General features: G+C 56.8%; 4 protein-coding genes across 5 annotated transcripts; 1 reads left to right on the top strand and 3 right to left on the bottom strand.

The window, feature by feature from the left end:
• Positions 1 to 48: 48 nt before the first annotated feature.
• On the bottom strand, positions 49 to 4,724 carry PANX3 (pannexin 3). Of its 2 annotated transcripts, none has more exons than XM_027794571.2 (6): positions 4,584 to 4,724; positions 3,110 to 3,531; positions 2,257 to 2,482; positions 1,937 to 2,151; positions 1,117 to 1,781; positions 49 to 216 (listed from the first exon to the last, which is right to left on the bottom strand). In XM_027794571.2, the coding sequence occupies exons 2-6, from the start codon at positions 3,526 to 3,528 to the stop codon at positions 155 to 157; spliced, it is 1,587 nt and encodes a 528-aa protein (XP_027650372.2). In that variant the 5' UTR covers positions 3,529 to 3,531; positions 4,584 to 4,724; the 3' UTR covers positions 49 to 154. The 2 variants fall into 2 exon arrangements, with proteins under 2 accessions (XP_027650372.2, XP_027650373.2); XM_027794572.2 differs by having other exon boundaries at positions 2,257 to 2,399.
• RPUSD4 (RNA pseudouridine synthase D4) lies at positions 4,425 to 7,885 on the bottom strand. Its single transcript, XM_055819543.1, has 7 exons — positions 7,697 to 7,885; positions 6,492 to 6,657; positions 6,054 to 6,255; positions 5,726 to 5,819; positions 5,474 to 5,624; positions 5,082 to 5,179; positions 4,425 to 4,932 (listed from the first exon to the last, which is right to left on the bottom strand). Exons 1-7 carry the CDS (start codon positions 7,865 to 7,867, stop codon positions 4,747 to 4,749), a joined length of 1,068 nt encoding a protein of 355 aa, XP_055675518.1. The 5' UTR covers positions 7,868 to 7,885; the 3' UTR covers positions 4,425 to 4,746.
• HYLS1 (HYLS1 centriolar and ciliogenesis associated) lies at positions 7,665 to 13,957 on the top strand. Its single transcript, XM_055819544.1, is given in 3 exon segments — positions 7,665 to 7,793; positions 12,682 to 13,263; positions 13,265 to 13,957. Coding segments are annotated over 2 exon segments (825 nt in total). The 5' UTR covers positions 7,665 to 7,793; positions 12,682 to 12,705; the 3' UTR covers positions 13,532 to 13,957.
• Positions 7,929 to 14,948, bottom strand: PUS3 (pseudouridine synthase 3). Its single transcript, XM_055819540.1, has 5 exons — positions 14,875 to 14,948; positions 11,133 to 11,566; positions 9,402 to 9,964; positions 8,828 to 9,018; positions 7,929 to 8,681 (listed from the first exon to the last, which is right to left on the bottom strand). Exons 2-5 carry the CDS (start codon positions 11,517 to 11,519, stop codon positions 8,386 to 8,388), a joined length of 1,437 nt encoding a protein of 478 aa, XP_055675515.1. The 5' UTR covers positions 11,520 to 11,566; positions 14,875 to 14,948; the 3' UTR covers positions 7,929 to 8,385.
• Positions 14,949 to 14,977: the final 29 nt, after the last annotated feature.

The raw sequence follows: 14,977 nt of genomic DNA, 5'->3' as shown, positions 1-14,977 counted from the left end.
CCCAGCCCAGCCACCGCTGCCACGTTACAGATGTCACCCCCACCAGGCTCGTATCAAAACCAGTTTATTGTGCTCCAGCAATGCCAGCAACAAGAAAGCGGATCAAAGTGGATCCCAGGATCCCAGCCACCCTGCCAGCTGCCTGCTCTTGGGGTCAGGCAGAGCCAAGCGAGTCCCGGGAGGCTTTTCCCATCGCTTCCACTCCAGGCTTCATTTCTAGGCCAGGGGGAAAGAGAAGGAAGTTAATTAACTGGGTGATCGCAAACTGGGATCTTGGGCTTTCTCCACCACCGTGTGACCAGCCCGAGCGCCAGTTGTGCTAGCCCCGTGGTTGCCATGCCAACGAGGATGCTAAATACAGCTCAGTCTGGGTTGTTTTGTTTTTTAAACCGCAGCCCTCAGCCGGTGTATTCACAGCCAGGAAAGGAGCCCAGGCCTCCTGGCTCATCATGCCAGGGATGAGCTGTCTCACAGAGCCTAGAAACCGCTGCTGGGGGGGGTCGGGGATCCCTGTGAGAGTACAAAGGAGGCACCCCCTGCTCCCCAAAACCCCAAAGCATGTGGGAGAGGAGCAGCGGTGCCCAGGGAGGCTGCATGCAGGCCCCAGGGGATGCAGCTCCACCCCAGAGCCCTGTCTCCATCTCCCCACGCAGCACCACTGTGCCCACTGGTGCTGTGCTAACAGGAGCAGGGGGCAGGCACAGCATCCTTGGCATCAGCCCTCCAGGGTTTCAAGCTCCCAACCCCACTCCCAGCAAGCTGGCCTGCTCTCTCTGCCAAAAACGGGGACCCTCCCGGCCCCCCAGTTTGCCCAGAGCTTGGATTTAAGCGGCAAGCTCTCTGCTTTCTGTTCCTATAGCAACTCCTGCCCACACATGAACTCGCAGTAGCATCAGCATCGCATCCCGGCTGCCAGAACCCATCCCCAGCTGCAAACAGAGCCGCTGGCCCTCCCGGTGACCCCCAGCAGCCCCCCAGCTCTCCCCCAAACCCTTAAGGTCTTGGCAAAGGGGTTAGGGCCACAGTGGATGGATCCAGCCTGATCCCTGGGCTGGGATCTGGCGGCGCAGGAGCCAAGAGGAGAGCAAAGAAGTGTCCTCTACCAAAAAAGCCTACCTAGGACCCCGCCGTTGGAGAGGGGCATGCTGCCGTCGGGCTCGGGGGCACAAGCTTGGTGTTTGGGCTTGGTGGTCTCCAGCCCAGCCAGCAGCGTCATGAAGTCGATGACAGTGTCGATGTCCTCCTTGTTGGCGGTGGCTTCCCTCAAGGCGCTCACAGCGTTGAGGCGGCTGAAGGAGGTCAGCTCGGAGATGTTGGCCCGAAGGAAGAGGAGGATGATGTTGAGGTCGTTGATGGGGCAGGTGAGCATCTTGCGGCTGAGGAGGTCAAAAGCCGGCAGCATCTCGTAGACAGAGAGCAGCCCCTTGTCCCACTGGCAGAGCTGCAGGGCGTTGTAGATGACGACGGGTATGAGGAGGACGTAGACGCCGCCAATCGAGAGGCTGATGAGCTGGAAGACGGAGAAGAAGACCAGCTTGCAGGGGATGAGCCGGGGGATGTGGGGCTCCGCCTGGAGCAGCCCCGTTTTGATGGAGCAGCTGAACTCGTCCTGGAAGAAGATGTTGAGGTGGAGGAAGACCAGGTAGAGGCAGGTGGCAGCCAAGAACAAGAGCAGAAGCAGGTTCCTCAGGATGTAGATGAACACCAGGGAGTGGGTGTGCTGCTTGCAGGTAAGGTAGCGCTCTAGCAGCGGGAACTCAAAATACCTCTCCCGACGGGCCCTGGGGACAGAGGGGACGCAGCGGGGAATTAGAGCCACCCCCCAAACCGAGTCACTTCACCAAAATCCATCCTGAATGTGGCCACAGCCACACCACCACGTGGAGGGACCTTCAGAGGGACGCGGGGACCAGCCAAGGCTGCCCAGCGGTCTCACCTCTCATACTCCTCCCAGAACCGCTCGGGCTCAGTGCTGGCCTGCTGGACCTTCCTCATGTGCTGCACCAGGCGCACGGAGCGGTTGTAGGATTTGTCCAGCTCATCGATGATGAAGAGGAGGTCGGAGTGGAGGGCAGGAGCAGCCGCATAACGCCACAGCAGGTAAGGCATGTACATGAGCACTGCCACCACCAGCAGCGAGTAGGGGAAGACCTGGGCAAAGGAGACAAGCGGGTGTTGAGTGGTGCGGAACCGCTTCACCTCTGCTGGGCACCCAGGTGGGACCTGTGGGCACCTAGACGCGAGCCTGAGCCATACCTTGAGAGCCCAGAGGGACTTGGTGACAGTGTGTCCCTCGTCATCAAAGCCGTGGTGGATGAGGGAGTCCCAGCAAGCCGTGTCGACATAGGCAGACTGCTTCCCCGTGAAGTTGGTGGGAGAGAAGCAGCTGATCTGCGAGCCTGGGGTGAGGAGAAGGGTGAACCTCGGCCACCGAGGTCGTGTGAGCATGGGTGCACAACACCTTACAGGAGAGCGATTACACCTAAAGCGTCGCTTTGAATTAAAAAGCCTTTTTCACAGTCATTTTGTAGCTGCCCTTCTCCACCGCTGCATCTTCCAGCAAGGGCTTTTCCATCACCTCCCGAACACAAACGCTTTGAGCACGGCTGTGGTTACACGGTGGGGGGAACTGGAGACCGGCCAGAAACCAGTTTCAAACCAAACCCCCGAGGGCAGCAGCGGGACGTTGGCCGAGGCCAGATTTAGCCTGAGGTTGGGACACACCATCAATGCAACCCCCTCTGCGCTGCCCTCGTAAACCCCAGCGGGACGTACCCCCCGAGCCGCCCTGCCAGCACCCTCCTCCTCAGAAACAACCCTGTGGCACCCAAAGGTGCTGGGGGCAGCAGCTGAAGTGGGGCATTGATTCACCGCCGGTCCTGGGGTTTAGCACGGCTGTTCCCGGGCTTTCCCAGTGACCAATAATCCATTAAAAACGATCAATAACTACCCCCAGGACAGAACGGCTCCTAAAACAGGAGTTCCAGGCTGCCCCACCTCGGACGATGACCACACCAATGCAAACACGAGGGTTTTGCGGTGACAACCAAACCGCCACCGGCAATTGCCCACGACCTGGGAGATCCCTGTTGAGAAAGGGGCAACTCACCGGCAGAGAATTCCCGGGCGAAAGCCAGCGAGACGAGGAAGAGGGGCAGCCCCACGGTGACAAACTTCAGCAGGCGATCGCTCGGCAGCTCCAGCCGCAAGCCCTTGGCTCGGGAACTGCCAGGATCTGGGAGGAGAGCATCGGAGAGCATGTACTCGGCGGCTGTGTGTGAGAGGGACATTTTTCTGTTGAGGAAGAGGAGATGATGGCGACTGCTGCTGCTGCTGCTGCTGCTGCTGCTGCTGCTGCTGCCTGGGGGCTTTGGTGTCCTCTGAGGCGTGACTGGCTTGAGGAGAGGCTTTGTAGGGCTGAAGGCATTGCTTGCCAAGCACTCCGTACCAGGCAGCTGTAAATGACAGCTTAGATGGCACATTAAATTGACTCGTAATTACAAGGGGAAGCCTTTTCGCAAATAGCATGCCCTGAAATAGAAAAAAAAAAAAATATAAAAAAAATAGCAGCTGCGGCACCAGGCTGGGAAGGCAGCATTCCTCCCCAGCCACAGCCGCTCCCCGGCTCCTGGTGGTTTTACGCCCCTCTCTCATCAGCAGATGTATTTCTGGAGGCACATTCGAGGGGTGTGGGGGCCCCCAGCTATTTTCACCCTGTGTGAGGAGCAGGGAGGCAGGGGCAAGAAGCCCCAGCCAGGTACACAGCAGCCCTGTGGGGTACAAAGAGCCCTTTCCAGCACCCAAACCAGCCAGAGGGGCTGGAGAAGGTCCTGCTGCCCAGCCCCAAGCTGGTGGGGACAGGCCAAGAGACACCAAACACTGGGGGCTGCGATTCTGAGCCGCACCATCAGCTGCAGTTCCCCAGCTTTTCAGCCTCTCCACTCTCAGGGAATGGGGGAAGGAATCTGGCTCCAAGGCAAGCTCCTAAGGCAGAGGGATCCCGTCCCAACAATGGGATCTCGAAATAAGTGACGGGGAAATTGGAAAGGGCGATGGGATAGAAAAGTTTCTCCCGGCAGCATAGTCAGTGCCCAGAAACCCGCACCGGCACTGCTGGCAGCACGGAGCAGAGGGAGTCCCCGGCACTGCTCGGCCAAGCCAAGTGGAACTCCCGGCGCAGTCTCTCGGCACAGCAAGAAAACCCCACAGCCGCTGCCAAATTGCACTTTCAATGGATTTTCAAATGAAGGGAGTCTCCAAATCAGAGCGCAGAGAGCCAGGATAGGAGGGAGAGACTGCTAAACAGCTCCGGAGGGACGAGCGATGGCCCTCAGACCGGGAGGGACTGCACCCACACTCGCTCAACCTGCCCAGGGATCAAGATCCACCTGGCCTGAGCACAGAGAGACACGCAACCCATTACCTCAGCAGGAACTGGATCTTTTATTGCTCAGAGACAAGTTCAAAACATGGATTGGGCAAAGCCCAGTTTCTACCCCGCCTCATCTGTCCCAACAAGAGGCTCTTCAGCGTGCCCAGCCACTTTTCTGCACCAAATCAGGGCAAAAAGCATACGCAGGTACCTGGTTTGAAGCCAGAAACGTCAGTACCAACACAGGAGGTCTCTGGCAAGCAGCAGAGACTGCGAACTTCACACTGCTGCCTCCAAGGTGGACACTGCTGCAGAATGGCCGGCCCCAGTGCTACCACATGCTGGAAATGCGGAGATACATGGTACCACTCTCATTAGTCTTCAGCGATGTCCAGCTCCAGTTTCTTCAAAGTCTTTTGGAAGAAGAGGGGCGGCTTGCAGACGAGGTCTATCTGCTTGCCCAGTGGCAGGGAGAGCCGGTAGGCGTGCAGGTGGAGAGGGAGGTGGCGAGCCTTGCTCTGCCTCAGCTTCAGCCTCTTCAATGTGATTTCAGGAAGCTTCTGCAGTGAGGACAGAAAATGTCCCTTCCACAACCCCATCTCTTCAGCTGGGACTTGAAAACCCTGGTCCGTGGGGAGCTGGGGACACAAAGGGGCCACCCAGCCCCGGATCCAGCTCTGGCTGCCCACCCGACGCAGGACTGCCTTACCTGGGGTGCCAACTTGCTCCAGTGCGAATATTTGTGATCCCCCAGGATGGGGCACCCCAAGCCATAGGCCAGGTGAACCCGGATCTGGTGCTTCACCCCTGAGGAGGGAAAGGAAAGAAGAAAAACGTGACAATCAGCTGTGCCAGGCCTCAGCTCCCACCTGCCACCCTCAGCACTGGATAAAGCCGTGCCAAAATTGCTGGCAGACGGAGAGCAGCCCGGCAGCAAACCATCGCCCTGGGGTGGCTTATTGCCACAGCCTTGGCCCAAAAAGGATTTCAGTTGTATCTAACGGCGAGTTCCCACTTCCAGCACTGCTCTCAGCTGCTGAGCCACACAGAAAGCAGAACCAGCAGCCAACACAACCCAGGGGACACCCAGCCAGGCCTCACCCGTGATGGGCTGGAGCTCCAGCAGAGAGCAGGCAGAAGAGCTAGCCAGAAGGCGGTACCGCGTCACAGCGCTTTCGGCATCGCGGTTCTTGCGGATTTTCACCACCTTCCCATCCTCCGGAGACAGGCGATAGTTGGGGGCCAGTGTCATCTGAATGGCAGCAAGAGGGTGAGCCGCAGGAAGGCAGGAGGGGTTTGCCAGGGAAGGGGAGCGCGAGGCCAGAACGGCAGCCAAGAGGACATGCGGCTCACCTTGTAGTGTGACTGGTGGCTCTGCACCTCCTTCTCCACGATGGGGATGTCCACGATGCCCTCGGTGGGGTCTGGGTCCCCCAGGCTAATTGCCCTGGAGAGGGAAACCAGAAGTCTGTGGGGCGTTGCTCCAGCAGGAAGAGAATCCTCCCTGCATCCCCACTCCCCACAACCCAGCCCCATAAAAAGATGCTTGAGGGAAAGATTCAGCAAACACCCACTGCTTCCACAAAGCCCCACGTCCCCACACCCTGGTGACTCTCCCTTCACCCCCTCCTCAAATCCTACGGGCCCTTCAAAGCCGCTTCTCCAAGAAAACCTTTCCTACCAGTAGATCTTCTCCACCTGACGAGTTTTGAAGAGAAGCCGGATCTTCTCTGCTGCCTCCTTGCTCCGCGCCAGCACCATCACACCCGTGGTTTCTTTGTCCAGCCGGTGGCAGAGGTGGAGGGGTTCAGATTTCATGTTCCCCAACATCTTGGCCAAGATCGGCAGCACGTCAGTGATACAATTCTTGATCCCAGGGCCGCCTGCATAACCCACAGGGAAGGCAATGAGGGGATACGTTCACCTCCCCACGTATCTTAAATTACCCCCAAAATACAAGATGAAGGCTGTGATCTAGAGGTGCCAAACTCCCCGCTTCCCTCTCTGGGAAGGAAAACCTCAGTGGAGGGAGGATGGAGACAGAGGATCACCACGGAGCCATTTCCATTTCCCACTCTATGGCATTAGTGTGAATGTGGCATAGCTGGCTTTTCCTCACCGTGCACGGGAACGCCGTAGGGTTTGTTGATCACCACGATCTCCTCGTTTTGGTACACAGCTTCCTGCTTGAGCACTTTGGCCAGGACATTGGGATGAACCCGCTGCAGCTGCTTGCTCAGTCTGGTGAGTTCCTGGACCCGTCTCTGCACTGGGTCTTTGGGGATCTGGGGAGAGAACAAAACGCCGTCGGTGGAGGATAAATGGCTCCTGGTTTTCGTGCCAAGCTCCTGCGTGACCTTCAGCAGCTCACTCGCCTTCCATCTGCTCCCGCTCCTTGCTTCACAGCGGTGTTCCTGAGAAGGACTGTCATGTGCGCAGTCACTATGGAGATGAAGGCTGGACGCTGTCCCCACCATCCCACCCCACTGTCACCCCAAATCTGGGTTCTCCACCTGGCGTGCAAGAGCTGATGCACACACAGCATGCCAAGATCTCTGTTTATTGCGTGGCTGTGCAGAGTCGGTGAATCCACACCGCCAGCACGCCTCCTAACGCACGCTAAAACACTCTATGCGCTTTGAACAATTGTTTACAATTACATTTAGCGACACTTAATTCTCATGGGTCCTTACGTCTCCATTTCAAGGTACAGCATTCCCCTGTTCTGTGGGGAGGGGGCTTTGTTAGTAGGGGGGGGTCTCCTCTTGGCGAGACCCCCTTTTAGTGTGCTAATTAGGAGAGTTCACACACTGCTGGAGTAGTTTTCTGTTTGCTCCTTTGAATCATTAGGTTCTCCTTGAGCTTATCTTGTTATTTCTTAGCTGGACATATTATGGGGTGTATTCCTTCTCCCAAGGCTGTGCTCGGCATCGCAAGGGTGAAGTAACACGTTCTGCTTTTCAATTTCTGTCTTGTTGTTCATTACAGATATTTATATATTTATTTTAAAAGTAAATAATAAAGAAATGTACCCCCATCACCCGGCCCGGTGGGATCCCGCTTGGCCACGCGTGCGGGTGGCCACGCACAAACCCCACCCTGATCTCCCCCGCCGCCCGGGCGGGAAGGCAGGGAGACACCCCCCCCCCCGCCACCGGCTGCCCACCCCCGGAGACCCCCCACCGCCTGGCCACGGAGATCCCCCGCCCACGGACCCGCCCCCCGCCCCGCCCCGCCCGCCGGGCAGCGGCGCGGTGCATGCCGGGAACTGCAGTCCCTCTCCCCTCAGGGCCCGCCCGGGCCGCGGCACTGCTCACCGCTCACCTCCCGCTTCTCCCGCTTGCTCTCCCGCAGCCGCTCCGCCAGCTGCTCGGCCTGCACCGTCCCCGCCGCCGCCGCCGCCCGCCCGCTGCCACAGACGGTGCGTACCGCCCGGGCCAGGCCCGCGGCCGGCCGCCACCACGGCCGCAACCCGCTGCCACTCGCCGCCGCCATCTTCCCTTCTCCTTTCCCTTCCCCCTTCTAGCCAATAGCAGCGGCGCGGAGGCGGCGCTTCAACCCCCTCCTCCAATCAGAAGGGAAAAGCCAGCCGAGTGACACCAGCGCTGCCCAATGTCGCCGCCCCCAAGGGCGGGCCTCAGGGGACGGCCCCGCCCCCACCCGGCTGTTTAAACTCCGGCGACGGTTGGTGGCCGGTAACGGTCGCGGCGGGCGGACGAGTGCGGCCGGGCCCTGCAGGTACCGGGGGGCGTGGGGAGGCGCTGCAGGCGGGTGGGCCCTGGCTGCCACGGCCCGGTGTGGCCCCAGCACCCCACAGGGCCGCCCCGCCGTGAGGAGAGCGGCTCTGAGGGGCTGCGGCACCCCCACCCCCTCCCAGGCCAGGGCACAGCACACCACCACATTTCTTAAAATTTATAAAAATAACACTGGAAAAATTTTATTTTTATTTTTTTTCCCGATAAAAAAAAATGCAAAGCAGCCAACTGCCTGTCTGCTGAGGTGACCCGCCACCATCACTCGGTGCCTATGCAGGCCCGCTTGGGGGGCTGCTCGGTGGCACCACCGTGGTGGCACCTCTTGGTCTCGGGGGGCTGCTCGTCCCCGTCCCCCCCCACCTGCAGGCCCTGGGGGGTTTCGATGCGGCCCCTGCGCACAAAGTGGCGGATGCGGGCCTCCAGCCCCTGGCACTTGGGGCGGGCCAGTAAAGGCTTGTAGGTGCGGGCCTTAACGCCTTCCACGAAGCCGCTGACCTGATTGCAGAGCACGGGCTTCATATCTCCCCACAGAACAGTTGTGTTGTTCCCTGGGCCTGTGATATAATTGAAAAAATACCATGGTTTGAATGATCTATTTAATTACCCTCCCTTTTTTTTTTTTTTTTTTTTTTCCCCCCCCTAAACCAGTTATCCCCATCCCTCCATAATTCCCAGGTACTGCCACAAAACCATCCCTTACTTTTTCCAGTAGCCACGGGAGCAGCATCTAACCCATGTAACATGTTGTGTAGCACTTGTGTTTTGACTGCGTGGTTGGCCCAGAGCTGCTGTAGGTGTGTAACGTTGAACTCCTGCACTTCGCGGTCGTAGAGCCACTGAAGGTTTTCAAACTCGCAGTCATACAGGACGAGGGGAAACTCGACTGCCATGCTAGGGAAAAGGAGAGGAGGTGTTACCTGTCGCTGTCTGGAGGGATGCTGTGACAAAAAAAAAAAAAAAAGGTTGCGCAACAGCATGCCAGCCTGGCCTTTCTGCCAAAGCCAGCCCTGTCTTTTACAGAACTCTGGTTTTTTTTCTGGTAAAAACTGAATTAGTTTTAACCAAATACCAAGGACTAAAGCCACCAAAAGTTTGCCCAAAAGCAAGAAAAATTAGATCCTTACAGATATCTCCCGGAGAGGCCGCTGGCAGCTCGCTTCCATATTGTGAGAGACTGCTTCGCAGGCTGGCAGAGAAGTGGCTTGCCAGCAGCACTTCACACGCAGCCGTCGCCTTGAGAAGCAGCCCGGCAGGTTTTCCCAAGCTCTCCGTACCTGTACTGCGGTTTTCGGGGGTTCTTCTCCACATCCAGCAGCTCGTCGATGATCTCTGGGCTCTCCATCCTCTGGCCGATGAGGAAGAGGATCGCCATCATGCAGCGGACTTGGTGATACAGGAACGCCTGTCCAGTCACTTCAAACTGGCACAGGCGGAAGGGATCCTGCAGCCCAGGTTCTCCTCTGTCTACCCACGTTACTCCAGCGCTGAGGATTGTTCTCTGGAAGTTGACCACTCCGTTGGCAACGTCCATTTTACATAGATTACGGAAATCGTGGGTCCCCACGTACCTCTGGGCTGCGGCGTGCATGAGGGCTACATCTAGGTCGGCGCAGGGGAAGAAGTAGCGGTACGTCCTCTTGAGGCAGCTGAACCGGGCGCTGAAATCCGGCTCCACAGGGGCCCAGGCCAGCACCCTGATGTCAGGCGGGAGCACCCTGTTCAGAATATGGGTGTAGCGGAGCTCCTCTTCCCCCTCGCTTTTGCCTTCTGATTGACCCTCGTGGCCATTTAGCTTCTTCCCCTCTGACAGGTTTGAGCGGAGATCTAGGGAAATCACCTGCAAAATGAGGGAAGCCAGGATTAGATCGCAGATGGGCGTATTCAGTGTGCTAAGCCAAGTCTTCCTACACCGCTGTGAAATAAATTCAGGATCTCCTACAGATGAAGGTGTCTTAAATCAGGCGATCTTACCACTCCTTCCTGCGGGTAAAGCTGCAAGTGCCTTTACTAAGGTTCCTAGCAGATGCTACGATTCCTTTAATAAAACAGAAAGTTGCAGACTGCCTACGTTGCACGGTCTCGAAATGGCTTCAACTTTAGTCCCAGTTTTTAGGATATAATGTGCCACTTTTTTATATTTTTTTTTGCTGGAGGTGATGACTTCAGCACAGTAACAGCCTGGCTGTCTGGGAAACCTGGTGTGGGAACATGTTAATTAACACCACAGGTGCCTGTGCACTTTTAAGTGGCGCAAGAAAAGGCGACCTGTGCCCTTATTTCATGCGGCTCATCTTGTGAAGGAGAGCAGACTGCCCATCCGAGCCAAAACCACCCTGGCAAAGCAAAAACTAAGCCAGCTCTGCTTCCTGAGCCAGGAGGGAAGGAGAGACCGGCCCGACAGTGAAACCATCGTGGCGCCGGAAAGGCTGTGCTTTCCCCACGGCTCAGCCAGCCTGATGGCTCCGTGCCCACCAAGCGGGCCGGCTCGCTCCCCTCCCTCCAGCTCCCACTCCCACGCTCCCTTCCGCTAGCTGCGGCTCCCCTCAGACCCTTCTGCGCAGGAATTCAGCTGCCTGACTTTGCAGGAAGCTATCCAATTCTTGGATTTTGAAAAAAAATTTTTGTGGGGTGTTGGCAAGTTTATTCAGCTGAGGGCTCTGCCAAGGAAAGGGCATCTCCCCTTTTTTAGCAGCGCTGAGCTACTGGGGAAGCTGCAGCCTAAAAGGCATTTTATCCTCTCAAAACGGGCCCCTGGGAAAAAGTTAGCACTAATATGGAAAAAAATCCCTAGCATTAATCAACACTTGGACCACCTAAAAATCATCATTCCGCATGCAGGAAGCCATCGCCAGGCTCACTTCCAGATTTAAAAGCTGACAGGTTTTAAAAAACAAATCCAACCTGTACTACTGTCTTGGCTTGTCATTGTGGGACAGTAATCCCACCGGATCTCCATCCCACGCAGGAGCCCACAAATCCAGCAAAGCCTGGGGGCAGAACCTGACCTGTCCAAAGGCACTGACTCCTTTGTCTGTCCGCCCGCAGCGGTGGTAGCTGGAGGTCTGTCTGTCATCTACCAGCCGTGTCTTCTTCAAGGCTTCAAACAGTTTCTCTTCGATGGTGTTGCTGGTGTTCTCCTGGCTGGCAAAACCCTGGTAGCCCCAGCCCAGGTAGGCGATCTTCAGCGCCACGTGTCTGCGGCCGTAAGCGTCAAAATCAAACGGACGTTGTTGGCGTTTTTTGGCTTTCCCGGGGGCTGACGGAGCCTCTCTTCTCCCAGCGCCTCCCTTGTCCTCTTGGAGCTTCTCCTGCAGCCGCTTCACCTCCTCTTCCAGCTCCTGCACCCTCCTCAGGAGTTGCTCTTGATCGGTAACCACGGTCCCCTCGGCCATAGCCACTTTCTTGAAGCCTTAATTAGTTGCTGGTAGCTCCTTGGGATCTGTAGAGAAAGTAGAAAATATTTTTTTGCTTTATGTGGCATTTATTACATCTATACGCTTCCTCTGTAAAATTTCACCCACAGAATAATTCTTTATTTTTGTAACCCCTCTGTGTTCCTAGCAGAGCATGGGAAGGGCCAAGGGGGCTTCATCTGGACAGCTTTATCTTACTCAACTGGGGTTTTTTGATTATTATTTTTTTTTTCATTTTTTAATCACTCCTCTTCCCCCAGCCGCTGCCGCACGATCAGATCTGCTCTGTCAGCCCAGGCGCAGTGGCAGCACGTTCCCGGCTAGCCTTTTGCTATCCGTGCGGAGCCGTCACGGAGCCCTTTCCATTTTCGCACCGCGCTCAGCCAGCATCAACACTTCAGACAGCCTGCTAACGGCTGCCATTCATCTCGCTGCACCATCTGCTCCGACATTTCGTAACGGCACGGATAAAACTCACATTTTTTCAAACCCGCTTCCCGGCATAAAGATATCCAAAATCTGTGTTGTGAGTGGAAACCGTGTCCGGATCCCTTTTCGTCGCAGGTTTTGAGGTTTACTATAACCATACTCAAAGCAGCCTCTGGGCTATGACAGCCAACATCTAAACAAGCATCGAAACACACCGTGCTGAGCATTTTCCTCCTCTGCAGAAACAACTCGCCCTCTCGGACGTCCCTAGATTAAATCACAATTAGATACTGTGTTTTTGAAAGAATGGGTACAAGGGGAAAGTCATTAATACCTCTACCACGCGCTTGCAAACAAACCGAATCCATCCTGTGCCTGTCCATTGTCCTGTTAGTAACTTATAAATCGTGTAGTTAATTTTAGTGCAGTTTTCAAGCAGGAATTCAGAGGTAAAGCTTCAGGGGGCTTTACAGCTGTGCTGGGTTTCCATGTGCCGTAGGGAAAGAGCCTTCTGCTGGTGGCAGCAGGTTTAGCCGTGCAGCCAGCGCTCTGAGACCCCCCTGGCTGATTCACTACAACCTAAATCAACGCCCCTGAACCCGAGAAGTTGAGAGTCAGAGACCCCTTTACATCTTTAGCCAGCTCAAATGTGCCGCAAGAAATTAACTCTGGTTTGTTGGTTTGTGGGGGGTTTTTTTGGTTTTTTTTCCAGAATCCACCCAGACTGGCAGAAATCATGGAGGAGACAACAGGATGGGACAGGTATAGATGGGCCGCTCCGGATGACGAGGAGCAGCCGGCGGCCACGCTGGCCCCGAGCCAGCTGTACACCCAGCAGGGAGGCAGTGAGGAGCGGGCACATCCCCGTGACGATCCCTACGCTGAGGCCTCCTTCGTTTTGGGGGTGCAGCCAGCCCCTCCTACATTTTCTGAGCACCGGAGGGGAACCAGGAGGCTGGTAATGAAGAGGAAGGTGCTGAGGCGCAGACCTGACGGTGGAGTGGAGGTCTCTGATGAGTCAGTGACCAGCGAGCCGGAGAGCGAGGTTTGCAGCCTGAAGCAGAAAATGCTTCAGCCAAGGACTGCTCCAGAAGAGAGCATCTCCGAGGGGGAAATCGAGACCAGCAGCAGCTCCCTTAATGAATCCCCATACTGGTTACCCCGTGGGGACAGTCCCCCCTTTCTCCTTGGGGATATCGGGAGCCGGAGCTCTCGCACTTCTCAGTACACTGCTGTGGCAGAACAACCCAAGTCCTTCATTCCTCCCCGGTTTGAGCTGCTGGGACGCAACCGGGGGGAAAACCGACCGAGTGGCCAAATATTTTGAATATAAAAGAGAATGGGAGAAATTCCGAATCCCGGGGGAGGATCAGCGTCAAGAACTGCGCTGGAGCATCCGGGAGCAGATGCTCTGCAAGCCCGAGCTCCCCAGCAAGCCACAGCACCTCTACATCCCCAACACTTACATCGTGCCGACCGAAAAGAAAAGAGCAGCCCTGCGCTGGGAGGTGCGCTGGGACCTGGCCAACGGCCTCATCCCCAGAAAAACCACCTTCTCCTAGTTTCCCAAAGCCCTGCTCCACACGAACCATCTTTTAAGTGCATGCGTGCCGCTCTCCCGAGTACTTTTTCTTCCTTCCTCAAAATCCTCAATAATTTGGAGAATCCCATTTGTGTTTCAAGTGGGTTCAATTCTGGTTATTAAAACTTTACCCCGCGCCTCGGGTTGTTGGACTGCCTGGGTAAAACGTCCCCGCCTCCCTGCCGCCGCATCCAGAGCATCTTTCCGAATTAAGATTAGACGGGATGGGGAGCAGGTGCCAAAAAACCACGCAGTCTGCGAAACTTTGAGTATGAGGAGAAATAAGAATGTAATGAGTCTGGTGATTTGGGGCACGTAATTGCCCCTGGATTGTGTGAGCTATTAAGGAGGTTTTATTTATGGTGTCTTGGCAATATCTTTCTTTAATAAAGCGTGTGGAAAGATTTGTTGTAGTTCTGTGGGTTAATTAAAAATGTCTCCGAAACCCCTGTCAATGCTAATTATTCTAGACCCTCACGCCACAAATCTCCCGGCTCCCGTTGCCTTATTTTACCTTGTTTTTAAAATAAATGAGCTTTAGGATGAAGTTAAGATGATATTATTATAATTATTATTATATTTTTCAGGTATCAGGGTGGATTGCAAATCTGGCAGCTCCTGTGCAGGGAACCACCTTGAAGCGGCAGCAGGGTGACAGGCTGGGGGGCTGCTGGCCCCTCGGCCCCGCAGACAAGGCCCCCCCCGAAACTGCGGTGGGATGGCTGGAAAAGGCCGTGGGAAGGATGGGAAGCAGGTGATGGCTACAGCCCTGAGCCCTGCGTCGGGCTCCCCCAAAACCTGGGAGGACAGGGGGACCCCCCCCCTCTTCCTGCCAGCTTGGGGACACTGCTGTCCCCCCCATCTTAGGGGGTGCTGGCACCCCAGGGACCTTGCAGGGTACAGTGGTCCCTGACTCTCCAGCATCCTTCGGACCACCCATCCACCTACGAAGGGGTCTGTGCCCCCCAGCACCCCAGGGACCCCCCCGAAACCCCATGGGGACCAGCACTGGTACCCTACAGGGTCCCTGTCTGCAGCAGGGGACCCTTCCTGCCCTGCGGGGTCCCTGTCCCCACCACCCCAAGGACCCCCACCGCCCTATGGCGAGGTCCCTGCCCCCCAGGGACCCCCCAAAACCCTACGGAGCCCCTGCTCCTCTATCACCCTGGGGACAGCCCCACCCCGGGAACCCCCATCACGCTGCGGGGGTGTCTCTGCCCCCCCAGCACCCCAGGGACCCCCTGGGGGACAGCACCACCACTCCGCGGGTCCCCTGTCCGTCGCCCCCCACCCCGCCGTCTCGGTGCCCCGGGCCGGGCCTACCTGCGGGCGGCTGCCGGGGCCGGGGCCGCTGCCCCGGAAGCGCCCGCCTCATCCGGTGCCTCCGCCGGGCCGCCAGGGGGCGCCAAACCCCGCCCCATCGGCG

Source organism: Falco peregrinus, chromosome 15 (assembly GCF_023634155.1).
Source record: "Falco peregrinus isolate bFalPer1 chromosome 15, bFalPer1.pri, whole genome shotgun sequence".
NCBI lineage: Eukaryota > Metazoa > Chordata > Aves > Falconiformes > Falconidae > Falco > Falco peregrinus.
The sequence above is the reverse complement of the archived record's forward strand: the minus strand, read 5'-3'. Positions and strand labels throughout refer to the sequence as shown.

What these genes read in the sequence shown, in the direction of transcription:
- PUS3 (XM_055819540.1), bottom strand. Translation starts at nt 11,519, where the DNA reads ATGGCCGAGGGGACCGTGGTTACCGATCAAGAGCAACTCCTGAGGAGG. An exon ending in GAGTCAGTGCCTTTGGACAG is followed by an intron (nt 9,965 to 11,132) that starts GTCAGGTTCTGC and finishes CTCATTTTGCAG; the next exon opens with GTGATTTCCCTAGATCTCCG. An exon ending in TCCCGTGGCTACTGGAAAAA is followed by an intron (nt 8,682 to 8,827) that starts GTAAGGGATGGT and finishes ATTATATCACAG; the next exon opens with GCCCAGGGAACAACACAACT.
- RPUSD4 (XM_055819543.1), bottom strand. Translation starts at nt 7,867, where the DNA reads ATGGCGGCGGCGAGTGGCAGCGGGTTGCGGCCGTGGTGGCGGCCGGCC. An exon ending in CTACGGCGTTCCCGTGCACG is followed by an intron (nt 6,256 to 6,491) that starts GTGAGGAAAAGC and finishes TGGGTTATGCAG; the next exon opens with GCGGCCCTGGGATCAAGAAT. An exon ending in GGAGCAAGTTGGCACCCCAG is followed by an intron (nt 4,933 to 5,081) that starts GTAAGGCAGTCC and finishes TCCTCACTGCAG; the next exon opens with AAGCTTCCTGAAATCACATT.
- PANX3 (XM_027794571.2), bottom strand. Translation starts at nt 3,528, where the DNA reads ATGCTATTTGCGAAAAGGCTTCCCCTTGTAATTACGAGTCAATTTAAT. An exon ending in AGTCCCTCTGGGCTCTCAAG is followed by an intron (nt 2,152 to 2,256) that starts GTATGGCTCAGG and finishes TCCTTTGCCCAG; the next exon opens with GTCTTCCCCTACTCGCTGCT. An exon ending in CTCCAACGGCGGGGTCCTAG is followed by an intron (nt 217 to 1,116) that starts GTAGGCTTTTTT and finishes CCCCTGGCCTAG; the next exon opens with AAATGAAGCCTGGAGTGGAA.